Source organism: Mytilus galloprovincialis, chromosome 2 (genome assembly GCF_965363235.1).
Source record: "Mytilus galloprovincialis chromosome 2, xbMytGall1.hap1.1, whole genome shotgun sequence".
Classification (NCBI taxonomy): Eukaryota; Metazoa; Mollusca; class Bivalvia; order Mytilida; family Mytilidae; genus Mytilus; species Mytilus galloprovincialis.
In genome coordinates this window covers 112,486,968-112,500,282 of record NC_134839.1, presented here as the reverse complement: position 1 = coordinate 112,500,282, position 13,315 = coordinate 112,486,968, and the positions used below count along the sequence as shown (strand labels likewise).

Sequence of the window (13,315 nt, the reverse complement as noted above, 5' to 3'; positions counted from 1 at the left end):
TATGTCCCGATAATCCCGTTTTGAATCCGCTTCTAATCCGATTCGTATTTTTCGCAAGGTAATATTCGACCGAGTCTGTCACGATTGCGTCCCGACTCTACCGAATGTAATCCGACAGAGATTAGACAGTTACCAGACAGTGAACCGACGCTGATGGAAGTTATCCGTTCGAAAACTGTCGGCATATTCGGGATGATCAGGTGCTATCGGAACGTAATCCTATCACGGTCCGCTCTATCGCATTGCAAACGGCTTTGTCTGGTCTCAGTCGTATTGTATTCTGTAATTGTCGGTACTCTGACGTGGGTATCATTGACGAATTTCGTATTAATAACGGGACTGTTTCCGAACGGTTTCGGCAAAAACCGGTTCGGAATCGACAAAATCTGGATGCAATCTGGACTCAATCGGCAGAAAAAACAGCTATGAAAAATTAATCCAGATCATTCCCGTTCCACAGGACACCGTCCAGAATACACAAAACATTGTTCGGAATTAGATCCGATACAGCAGAATCTGTCACGACATAGCCACGATTGTAATCCGACTAGACAAAATCGGCTGAGTTGCCCCGAATGTTACGGGACGTTCCTAACTATCGGGGTGCTTTGCCGAACTATTCGGACCCTTCCCGACCCGTAGGAATCTGTTACGAACTAAAACGATTGCGTTCAGACCATGATAGGACATTCCAGAAAATGAGGATACTTATCCGACTTTTTCACTTTTCGTGTCGTATTGCTGTCTGATCTCAAACAGGAGCAATAATCGGCAATGTGTGAACCCTGCATTATATAAACTCTTCTTCGGTATCTGTTACTTCATGATAATAAAATGGAGAAAGGAAATGGGGAATGTGTCACAAATGACCCTTTTTTTTATCATTAATGTAGAAGTAAATCAGATATCCCCCTAAAGTGTTTATGTTTATGTGACTACAAGACATCCTTCGTCACTGACTTATCCATCTGACATGTTTAAGAATATGGTTAAATGCATCAATATTGATAAAAGAATCTTAAAGTCAGATTTCATTTATTAATCATGCTTTTATGATTTTAAACCCTTGAGTTATTGTGATTTGGGGCAAATAAAGATAGGACTTGGACAATATAATACAAATTAAATAGACATACAGTTTGCTGTAATAGTTCATTATATTCTAAATGGGAAAATTGTATATGGAATAATTGGTTAACATTCCTTTTAAAATCTATAGTATGACCAAAATAGGTTTACATTAAAAACATAAGATTCGGTTTTTATTCTAGCCATTATCAAAAAGGAAACTATTGAAGGCCGTACATTGACCTATAATGGTTTACATTTATAAATTGTTATTTGGGTGAAGAGTTGTCTTATTGGCACTCATACCACATATCTATGTAGAAATCGTTATATTTCGAAGTGGCAGATGTTTTATATGAGAGTAAAACAGCAAAAACGGAACTCAAAGGTTTACTCAAAATATGAAAGTCAATAAAAACCGATTAATACGCGTGTTTGAGCTTTTGATTTTGCCAATTGATTAGGGACTTTCCTTTTTTAATTTTCCTCAGAGTTCAGTATTTTTGTTATTATACTGACCAACGTAATCAACCAACGGATTTAGTGAAACATAACTGTTATTTTCTGATTTTATACAAGATGGTACAAATACATATTTGATATTTTTTATACAACCTAACGTGTTGTTGGATATAGATGCAAATAGGAAAAAAAACTAACATATTATCAGGTTGTTTATATATTATATCATACTTTGGGTATGATGTTCAAGAACTGTTTTTTCAAACTAGTTATATTGAATAGATCCTGTTTAAATGGTTGCAGCTATTATGTAATGATACATGAACCTCATATTTTGCCACATTTTTACTTTTATATTCATTTTGTCATATCAACAAAATGATAGAAAAGAAAAATATGGCAAAATAAGCGATCATATCGATCGAAATATCATAAAGATTAAAGAAAAAAAATGATTTGTATGGCATTGAAACAACACTTTCACATTACTGTGAGTAAATACGACAGTTTAGTTACAGATAATAATTTTGGTTACTACATTTGTACATCTACCTTACAAGGGTATTGTTCAAGAACATATAAGATGTAATTTGGATAATAATGATATTTGATAAGAGACTTTCCGTTTTCAATTTTCCCTATACATGTAATATTTTGTTTGTTTGTTATTTTACATTGGATTTGTCTGTGTGTATTTTTATACTTTACTGTTTAGTCAATTATGTAGCATCCCGCCGTTGTGTCATTGTGCTTTGGTCATGTTTGGTATTCCTTTCTTTCATTTTCGCTAATGTATATATGACATTTGGGTTTCTTATCACAAAGTTGTTTAATAATGTTTTTTCTATGTTTTTATATGTTGATTGCTGAACTCTAATGTGCAAAATGTTTTCTTATTACGTCTCTTGGTTTTACTGACACATTGTTATTAATATAAATGAACTATATGCGACGGTAATACACGTGAGAGTTTTGTTTATGGAAATGTCTGTACAAGATCTGGAATATGACAGTTGTTTTCCATTCGTTTTTTATGTTTGAACTTTTGATGAGGGACTACACTATTTGAAACCGAAATGGAAATCGTGATTGAGTATTTGATATAATTTATTGTGTAAAGAATGTGTGGATTTATTGTGTAAAGAATGTGTGGATTTATTGTGTATTGTGTGTGGATTTATTGTGTATTGTGTGTGGAATAATGATGTAAATGGGAAGTTTAAAGTAAAATTCTGCCCTTATTCATTAGATATTTTCTGGTGGTGGTGCAAAATGTCATTGACACATTAGTATTTTCATTTTTTAAGATTTTGAATGACCAAAGATTGCATAGTAAGTATTTTAGATGTAACGCACCTTCTTCGAGGAGAGTTAAAATGAAAAAAAGAAATCGTTCATGTATTGAACTTTACTTAGTTTTGAAAGGAAAGTAGTTATGTTCATATAATCTTGTCCATTCATTTGTCTTTCTTGTTCAAACCAGTTATCCAACACTGTAGTGACAATTTATCATAAAGGCATCACTGTCTTTTAATCCTGTAATTTACTTCCTTCGTGATTGATGCTGATGTATTTTTTATCACTACCATTCAAGTCAATTACAACACAAATCAGTTTTACGGTGTCAATATTCCCACAATTATACATCTATTCACTTCGTTAAACTTAATTTGAAGATATGCACTGTGAAGTTGCTTTATAAAATGACACTCAATCAGAAAATTTGCTGCCGCTTGTTAAACAAAATTAGACTGATTGACAATGAAGATATATTTACTTCTAGAACAAGGATGTCTTGAAAATAAATCCAATCAATCTTTTTATCACTTTTATAAAAGACTAGGTTCTCAAAAAACTAAAAACCACTTCATCTATTTGTTTGTACTTAAATTTGAGTTTTTTTTTTTAGCAAAGGCTAGGTTTTAATATACAAATAATGCATTGGTTTTAATTTGTTTCACATCAATGGTATTGCGTCTTTGACATAGTTGTCCATCAAATATATTTATTTCTGTTTAGACTATTTAATTAGTTATCAAAGGTACCATGATTATAATTTAGTAAGCCAGACGCGCGTTTCGTCTACATAAGACTCATCAGTGACGCTCATATCAAAATATTTATAAAGCCAAACAAGTACAAAGTTGAAGAGCATTGAGGATCCAAAATTCCAAAAGTTGTGCCAAATAGGTCTAAGGTAATCTATGCCTGGAATAAGAAAATCCTTAGCTTTTTTCGAAAAATTCAAAGTTTTGTAAACAGGAAATTCATACAAATGACCACATTATTGATATTCATGTCAACACCGAAGTTATTGAGAGTTATAAAATGAAGAAATTTGAGGTTACAATAATTCGTAATTATAATTATTACTTTTATATACGTATACGAAAGCACATATTACGCAATTTTATGTTACATAATATGGTAAATTGTTTAATGGAACAATTTATTTGGCATTGAAATGCATTTATTTAAAGTCACTTACCATCTTTGACTTCACTTCAAGCATTGCTGTAAATCAGGGTGTAGGCGACACATGCAATTGAAATCTTGTTAACGAAATCGGCAGTATCTTTATTGACATTAATTCGTTTTACTAATATAATTTATTCATTTTGGTGAAGATGAATGCATGTAAATAAGAAAATACAGTTGGATTAAACGCAACATGTTTTGAATAAATAATAGTTATTGACTTCAGAGGCATATGTCCATATTTATTATTTCCCAGCATGCCAGACGTCTGATGAAGGTAATGGTAATATGTGAAAATAACGTATCAATAAAAAATGTTGGTATTTTTTGTACGTAGTTTACGATAAAGAAAAATGCACTTCTTGCTATACAGAAAATGAAAAAGATACATATCAGTCGACCTAAAATAAGATTTACAAAAAATGTATACCATCATCAATCATAATCACAACTAGGGTAGGGTGTGTGTTGATCAGTCTTTAATTTTCTATGTTGTGTTTTGTGTACTATTGTTTGTCTGGTTTTCTTACATGTATTACCCTTTGTAACTGACTATACGGTATTTGTTTTCCATTGTCGAAGGCTGTACGGTTGTCTATATTTTGTTACTACGACTTCATTTCTACTCTGGTGAAAAGTTGTTTCATTGGCATTCATACCCCATTTTGTCCTTTTTATATGGATACACTGTTATTATTGTGCTTAGTGCATATGACTAAATCAAGTCAGGGATTTGACAGTTGTTTACCATTCGTTTGATCTGTTTGATCTTTTGATTTTGCCATTGATAAGAGATTTCCGGTTTGAATTTTTCTTGGAGTTCGGTATTTTTGTCATTTTATTGTTTTGTAGAAAAACTATAATTTCTCTTACAATATGAGCAAGATGCTTGTACACGCCAACAAAAAGACCTTCATTGTTTCCGACCGTAGGCATAGCCGGATGAGCAGGCATTCACTGTATTAAATAACAGGCAGTGTAGATATATAAATAATTATTAAGTGTATAACTTAAAAGTTTTTGTCATTCATATGCATTAAATCTATAACAAACAAGATTTCTGTATCAAGTATCGTAATTAATAGTCTATAATTGAGAAACCAAATTATTCTAGTTATCACGATAACACGCAGGTTCTAATGCATATAATTGCACATTGATTTCAACTCGATACTAATTTTATACGACTATCAATTGAAAAAAAATCATCACATAATATAGATTTGCAATAGTCTTTTGAAATTTATCAATAAGAAAATGATAAGATACATATATCCATATAGTAACATTTGAGAAAGTAATACATGACGTATGACTATAAGCAATTAATCTATAAACTATAATTATCGATCAGGAAGAGACAAATAAAGGTAAAAAGTAAAAACATAGTTGTTGATTTGGTTCATAACTGTTTCTCGATTCTTGTTTTTTATATAGATTAGACCGTTGTTTTCCCCGTTTGAATGGTTTTACATTAGTCATTTTTGGTTCCCTTTATAGCTTGCTGTTCTGTGTGAGTCAAGGCGCCGTGTTCAAGACCATACTTTGACCTATAATGATTTTTTTTTATAAATTGTGACTTGGATAGAGAGTTGTCTCATTGGCACTCGTACCACAACTTCTGATGTCTTATCAGGAAAACGAGAGCGCGACTAGATGTATCTTCAGGATAAGAGGCTTTTTTGCATGCATCATCTGACATGCGTTTTCACATCTTGTCAAAATGTCACTCAAGAATAGGAAAAAATCAGTAAAAGTACAGATAAACGCAGAAACGCATACCTTTACTATACGAAAGCTAAATGTACATTGTATACCCGTTATAAATAATGGTTTAGAAAAATGATCTCTTTGAGCAGTAATATATAGCATTTTGAACGTAGACATAGTATAAAGGAATTTGATGCGACTGTCATACAAGTGAGAGGTTTATCTCACTATAAAACCAGTTCAATCTACCATTATCTAAATAGGAAAATGCTTACCCCAAGACAGGAATTTCATACTGTGGATTCATTTTTATTCGTGGTATACCAATTTTCGTGGGTTTCGTGGGTCACAGCAAACCACGAATTTAAGAATTCAACGAAGAATAATCCCGAGAAATGTGTATGGAGTTGGATGTTTATTTCCGGTTATGTTATGCAGTTCTAGTATAGTGTTGACTAGCGATAAACATTGTAACATAACACGTGATTTTTATTTAAAGAAGATACAAGCATTTTGGTTAAATCTATAATAAAAATATCGAATATCAGTGATAATTTACTTTTTAAAATTGATTAAAACTGTTCATGGAAAATAACTGCAAGTTGTTAATTACCGTGTCATAGTTTGGTTTACCAGTGATTAAAAATCAATAGGATTAAGTACGGGGATATTGCCCGTAGGTAATATTGTTTATGACAGGAACATTTATTTTCACACCTTATACTTATATCACTGTTTATTATATCGTGATTAGGGAAATTAGCTTTCAATCATAAAGTTTTGAATGCCTTATAGAATTCAGACAAGAATTTATAAATTGTAGAACAAACAAATAATTAGTTGTCTCTGCCCATTATTGTAATCAAAGTTATCAATGAACACTTTAACCTAGAATGACCAATAAAGCGAGGATTTTGACAATTCAAAACTTTTTCAATGAATTCCTTCATTTTTGTTTTCTTTTATTATTGATCGAACCAAGGATGTTATATGATCTCCTAAATCAAAAGGAAATCCACGAATTACGTATCTAATTTTTTTTGTTGTAATCAGCGATCCACGAATTTACGTATACCACGAAACGTCTTTTTTTCTCTATCCACGAAAATTGATACCCACGAAAATAAATGAATCCACAGTAGTTGGTATATATTCGTTTTAAGTGTTTGAGCTTTTGATTTTGCCATTTGCTTTTGGGATTTTCATTTTGTGACTTTAGACTAACAAACGTAATAATATATCAGGTAAAACTAATAATTTTATATTTAATTGAAATCTATTCGATCTGAAACGTTTAAATAAAATAAACTACAATATATCCAAGGTCAATATTTAACATTACTGATACATAATGCGATTTAAAAAAAAAAAGAATAAAAACCCGTAGAGAGTTAGATGGTTGCTCATGCTGTGTCAGGAGCCTGTTAAAATTACATTTTCGTACTGACTTCTAGTTATGAGGAAAGTTGTACTCTAAGACATTAGCACCTCATGTCTTTACTACATGTGCAACACTTTTTAAATATATATTTTTTAAATTCAAATCAATACTATTTCATCTTAAAATGTCAAGGTTTATCTTATTTGACGCTATATCGGATTTTTTTTATAAAATAAGAAATTTTTGAACTGCATCTGAATATAAAATGATACATATTAGATTTATACTTCTTCTTGTTATATAGGCAATGAACAACTATGATATATGTCTATAAATGTCTTAAGTGTATTAAAAAGCTACAACAATCATGAATTTCCTAACTTAAAATGGGGATTTCTCTAAAACTTTCCCCCATAATGTTTTTAAAACAATATTTTATTTCTGTAGGCGACACTAACTATATCATTCATTTAAATATTAAAACTCTTTCCACAATAAATCAGAACGTTTATTACATAATTTACATCTAACTTTCGGAAAGCTGCGAAGTACATTACATTCACTTATAATATTTATTTCAGTATTTATTACATGACAGTAATTTTTTTATTTCATCCAATGTAGAACTAATTGCCTGATTTATGAAAACGCCAATATTATAAGCAACAGGTTATCAGTTTAAGATACTGATGCTTTTCTAAAATATGTTAATTCTATCCTTAATGGTACTTCTTTTTTTATCAGATCTTTGATGTCATATTGGTGTATGGGTATGTGTGTGGTTGGAATTTGAGATGATTCATTAACAAAAGAGATCAAATCGTCTTGTATGAATGGTTATTTATCTTCGTTATGTTTAAATGCTAGTTACATTACTAATAAAACTTTTGATATTATATTTTTTATGGGGTTTGGTGTACTGATTCAACTATATTTTGATATGAGCGTCACTGATGAGTCTTTTGTAGACGAAACGCGCGTCTGGCGTACTAAATTATAATCCTGTTACCTTGGATAACTATATTCGTAAAACAAATCAAATTCTTTAACTTCTTGAACTTCTTGAACTTCAATAATTGAATGCCATCCTGAGTTATTTATTCTTTTGACAAAATAAAAGATAACGAAAATCACACTTGTAACCGATAAATCTGCAACTTAAGCTTTAATGACTGGTGGACTATGCTCTCGCTTTAGAAACTAGAGGGACTCATTATCATAAATTCAAATAACTGAATGACAAGAGAGATATTACTATTTGAACGTTAATTGTCGTTATAAACTAATACTAATTACCTCCAAGTAATGTTTTAAACAATAGTTAAATTGAAATAATTAATGATTAAACAAACTGGTTTTTCTGATAATAAGAAAGTTTGTATTTTAGAACAAGTTGTATGCAGTTTTAATGGTATTCCAATATGATGTTACTGTTCCCTTTTGATTAATATATTCATACTGTATATTCTTCTTTATGATTCTATTGATTGAATATAGATATAGGAAGGTGTGGTGTGAGTGCCAATGAGACAACTCTCCATCCAAATAACAATTTAAAAAAAAGCAAACCATTATAGGTCAATGTACGGCCTTCTACACGGAGCCTTGGCTCACACCGAACAAGAAGCTATAAAGGGCCCCAAAATTACTAGTGTAAAACCATTCAAACGAGAAAACCAAAGGTCTAATCTATATAAAATAAAAAATTTAAAAAAATAGAGAAACGAGAAACACGTATAAATTACATAAACAAACGACATCAGATTCCTGACTTAGGACAGGTGCAAACACTTGCAGCGGGATTAAACGTTTTAATGGATCCAAACCTTCTCCCATTTTCTGAAACAATAGCACAACATCACAACATAGCAAAACACACGATAAAATATCAATTGGCAGGCTTAACTCAATCAAAAAACGTCCATTAATACACTATAAACGAATAAATTTGATCTGTGATATCTGAATGCAAATGAACAGTTAATAAAATATATGGGACAAACATATAAGGCCAAAAAGCAAACAAACAATAACTATTTTATTTTGAAATACGTCTGTCCTTTCTACAGCAGTAACAAGTTCGACTTTAAATATGAAATGGTTTTAGTTGGTTTGAGAAAGGGTGATTGTATGTACTTGATTATCAACATTCCCTTATATACTAAACGTATGCTAGTCATTTTTGTAAGGTCTGATTGTTTTCTTTTGTTTAGTTGTTGATGTTTTTTACTGTTTTCCTGTCTATTTCACAAATGACAAATCATGCACTTACCCATGCTTGCATTGACGTCGTCTCAGAATCAGCTAAAAATTAAATTGTTATAAACTGAGGCTATGATGTTACCATACGACAACAGTAAAGTGTCGATGGTCAAAACTAATAAGTCGTTTAAGAAGACAAATCACGATATAAAGCTATGCATGCATCACCCGGTATTCGATTCCTCACTCAGTCAAGATGTCACAAATGGTTAACGGAGAAATCGGTTAATAGACAGATTAGACGACTATTGTGGTAGCAAACGTTCTTAGTTAGAAAAAAACATGTCACGAGTGATTTGTAGAAAAAAAAACGTATAGTATCGGTCAACCTATTCCCAGTGTTTTACCATTCAACTTATATCGTGTCACTCGTTATACCAGACGGAGACGACTTTATGTACACAACATATTAATAGACTGTAAATACTTACATAACATAAGCTATTTTTCGACGTAAAGTCTATTCTTCATAACAATAGGATATTACAGCACACATTAAACGGCCAATGAAGATACAATAACCCTTTCTTTAGTAGGAATACATTGTTATAAATACTATAATTCATACAAACTTTTCTCTGCATCTTTCATTATGTAAATGTCTAATTTCTTGATTGACAACATCTACGTAACTTTTGGAGGACGTATTTTCAAAAACCAATCGACATTTTCAATTATCATCTTTCTGCCGACTGGTCCTTATACCTAATTGAATCTTCATACAAGAGTATCTTTGGAAGAATAAAAGGAAGCTAGCATTCTTCATTATGTGTATGTTATATAGGTAATTTAACTTTAAAACATGATTCAAACTAATAATATGACGAATGCAACCTGGAATAAATGAAATAAATAAAACATTAGATGCAGATAAGTCGGCCTCATATGTTGAATCACATTTAGAATTGCTAGAAAAAGTCGGTTGAGAACAAAACTTTTCGATAAAAGACATTTTTGCCAATTGCCAACTGTGAACTTTTTCTTTTTATTTAGCAACATTCCAGTAGGGCCTGTATACGGAGTTGATATATTTCGATACAATTATCTAGGGTTTGTCTTTCTTATTATGATTTTCTTGGAAGAGGGTTGCATACAAGGAAGCTGTTATACCATGAGTTTTTCAGTAGTGAAGCTGCAATCATACGTTCGAATATTTTACAAAAGACATCATGATTTGGTTAACTGTTGGGGAGCATGTTTTACACAAATGTATGTGCACTACCGAATAAGACTTATCACCGGGTCTGTATACGAGTGTCGCAATGGTTGCCACATACACATGTGAAGCAGTCTGTTTTCACTTTATGAGCACCTGAAATCTTTGCCAAATTTTAGCCTAGCTCATGTTGCTTAGTCTGCATTTTTCTCTGTTTATGCAATGGCATTGTCATTTTTTGTATTTCAACCTTTGCTTGAATATTCCTTTGGGATCTTCTGCCTCTCTTTGACTACTGTTTTCAAAGCATATGATAGTATTACATTTTAACATAATCAATATATAACGGAGACTTTTGATTCTTTAAAATGATGACATAAGAATGAAAAACGGCTCTCAAATTTTTGTCCATCTGATGAGTTAGGCCTTTTCAACTGATTTTTATAGTTCGTTCTTATTTTGTACTATTATACCACTGTCCCAGGTTAGGGGAGGATTGGGATCCCGCTAACATGTTTAACCCCGACACTTTTTTTTAAGTATGTGCCTGTCCCAAGTCAGGAGCCTGTAATTCAGTGGTTGTCGTTTGTTTTATGTGTAACATATTTGTTTTTTATTCATAATTTTTTATATTGATAAGGCCGTAAGTATTCTCGTTTGAATTGTTTTTTCATTGTCTTATCGGGCCTTTTATAGCTGACTATGCGGTATGGGCTTTGTGCATTGTTGAAGGCCGTACGGTGACCTATAGTTGTTAATGTCTGTGTCATGTTGGTCTCTTGTGGACAGTTGTCTCATTTGCAATCATACCACATTTTTTTTTATATCTCAAATGTTGATGTTGATAAAAACTATGTGTAAACGATAATCGTTACCCAAAGTAATGCCACATTGACTAAACACTGCTGATATAAGGACATTATTTAAACAAAGAATTTAATAAATGAGTGATATGCAAATTGTTTTTTAGAATTTTGAAACAAAAGATATGCTACAATTAGACCCAAATAAAGGCAACAGTAGTATACCGCTGTTCAAAACTCATAAATCCATGGACAAAAAACAAAATCGGGATAACAAACTAAAACCGAGGGAAACGCATTAAATATAAGAGGAGAACAACGACATAACACTAAAATGTAACACACATAGACAAAATCCCACGAGAATAACAAATATAACATATATATATAACATCAAAATCAAATACATGAATTTGGGATAGACAAGTACCGTGACACGTCTTATCGCAATGTGAATTTACACTCAAAAATAAGAGAAAACAAACGACACAACGTTATAATGTAATACACACAGAAACGAACTATAATATAACAATGACCATATTCCTGACTTGGTACAGGGCATTTTTAAAGGAAAAAATGGTGGGTTGAACCTGGTTTTGTGGCATGCCAAACCTCGCACTTTTATGGCCATGTGAAATATAACATCAAAATGACAACACAGGACTACAATATAAATAAATTGGAGAACACAATTGACAAAGAATCACACGAACAACAGCCAACAAGAGGCAACAAGTTCAAAATTTTAATACGCCAGAAGTGTATTTTGTCCACACAAGACCTATGTGTGACGCACAGATACAAAAGTTTGAAAGCCGAAACGAGTACAAAGTTGAACAGCATCGAGGACCAAAAGATCAAAAAGGTTGTGCCAAAAACGGCAAGGGTTTTCTGTTAAGTTACCAGAAAATCCCTATAATTTAGAGTAATTTATACTTTTGCAAAACAGTAAATTTAATAAAATGAATATTCAAAAGATGTACATGATAAAGCTGAAGTATTAACTAACAAAAGTGAAATATATGAGCTAGCTTACATACAATTGACGATATGGATATATTGTATTTGTATGAAAGCATACATTCAAGTTGTCCTATATGTGTTATTTGTATGAACGCATACAAAAAACTAGGTGTAATTTGTACTTTTCCTGCTTTCATCATATATATGTCTTTTTAATAACGATTTAATAATTTCTTGCTATGGTTACCATCTGATACCAGCAATTACTGCACTTAAAGGTTACCAACATATGTATTGCAAGAATGACAGACATACAATGGCCTGTCTGACAGATACTGAAACTCTAATATTATCTTATACTGCAATTTGTTCTACATGAAATACCGATAAAAGGTCAGCCCACAATAAAAACAATTTCTATGTGATAACTAACTAGAATTTTCCATTAAATGTTGTTAATAGGAGATCACAATTGAGAAATAAAAATAAACTAGTTATCACAATAAAACGTTAGTTCGTGTTTACCTGATTGCACTTTGCTTTTTGTCATTATTATTTGTGTGACAACAGTCATATGTTAAATGCATAAAGAATTATCGAATACAATTAGATTATTAACATATAAATAATAAAGCACCGATTTCTGCCCAAGAACATCGTAATGAGCGATGATAGAAAAATGTAAGCAATTGTTATTGCATTCATTAACAGTATATGTATAAATAAATCATATATATATATATATATATATATATATATATACCAGACTTAAATTGTGTACGCTAGATCCGCGTTTCGTGTATAAAAGACCCATCAGTGACGCTCGAATCCTGAAAAATCAAAAAGGCCAACACATTTACGAAGTCAAAGAACATTTAGGACTCTAAATTCAATCATCTATTACAGCAAAGGTAATCAACTCCTGGTGTTTCATATATCCTACAACGTGCTTGTACACTTGTTTCATTCTTCTAGAATCAATGTGTGTAACGCTCAATTACTCGTAGAAACGTTTCTACACGTTTAAAA

The 13,315-nt window shown here is 31.6% G+C and overlaps 1 protein-coding gene across 3 annotated transcripts in view; it reads left to right on the top strand.

The window, feature by feature from the left end:
- The window catches only part of LOC143065410 (galanin receptor type 1-like), a 68,589-nt gene that overhangs the window by 46,095 nt on the left and 9,179 nt on the right, over positions 1 to 13,315 (top strand). The window contains exon 1 of one of the 3 annotated variants that reach the window (XM_076238964.1): positions 2,705 to 2,862. The exons of the other annotated variants lie outside the window; for them this stretch is intronic. Within the exon in view, the coding sequence (XP_076095079.1) occupies positions 2,845 to 2,862 (18 nt within the window). The 5' untranslated portion in view covers positions 2,705 to 2,844. Of the gene's footprint in view, positions 1 to 2,704; positions 2,863 to 13,315 lie in introns of those variants that run through there. 3 annotated transcript variants of the gene reach the window in all.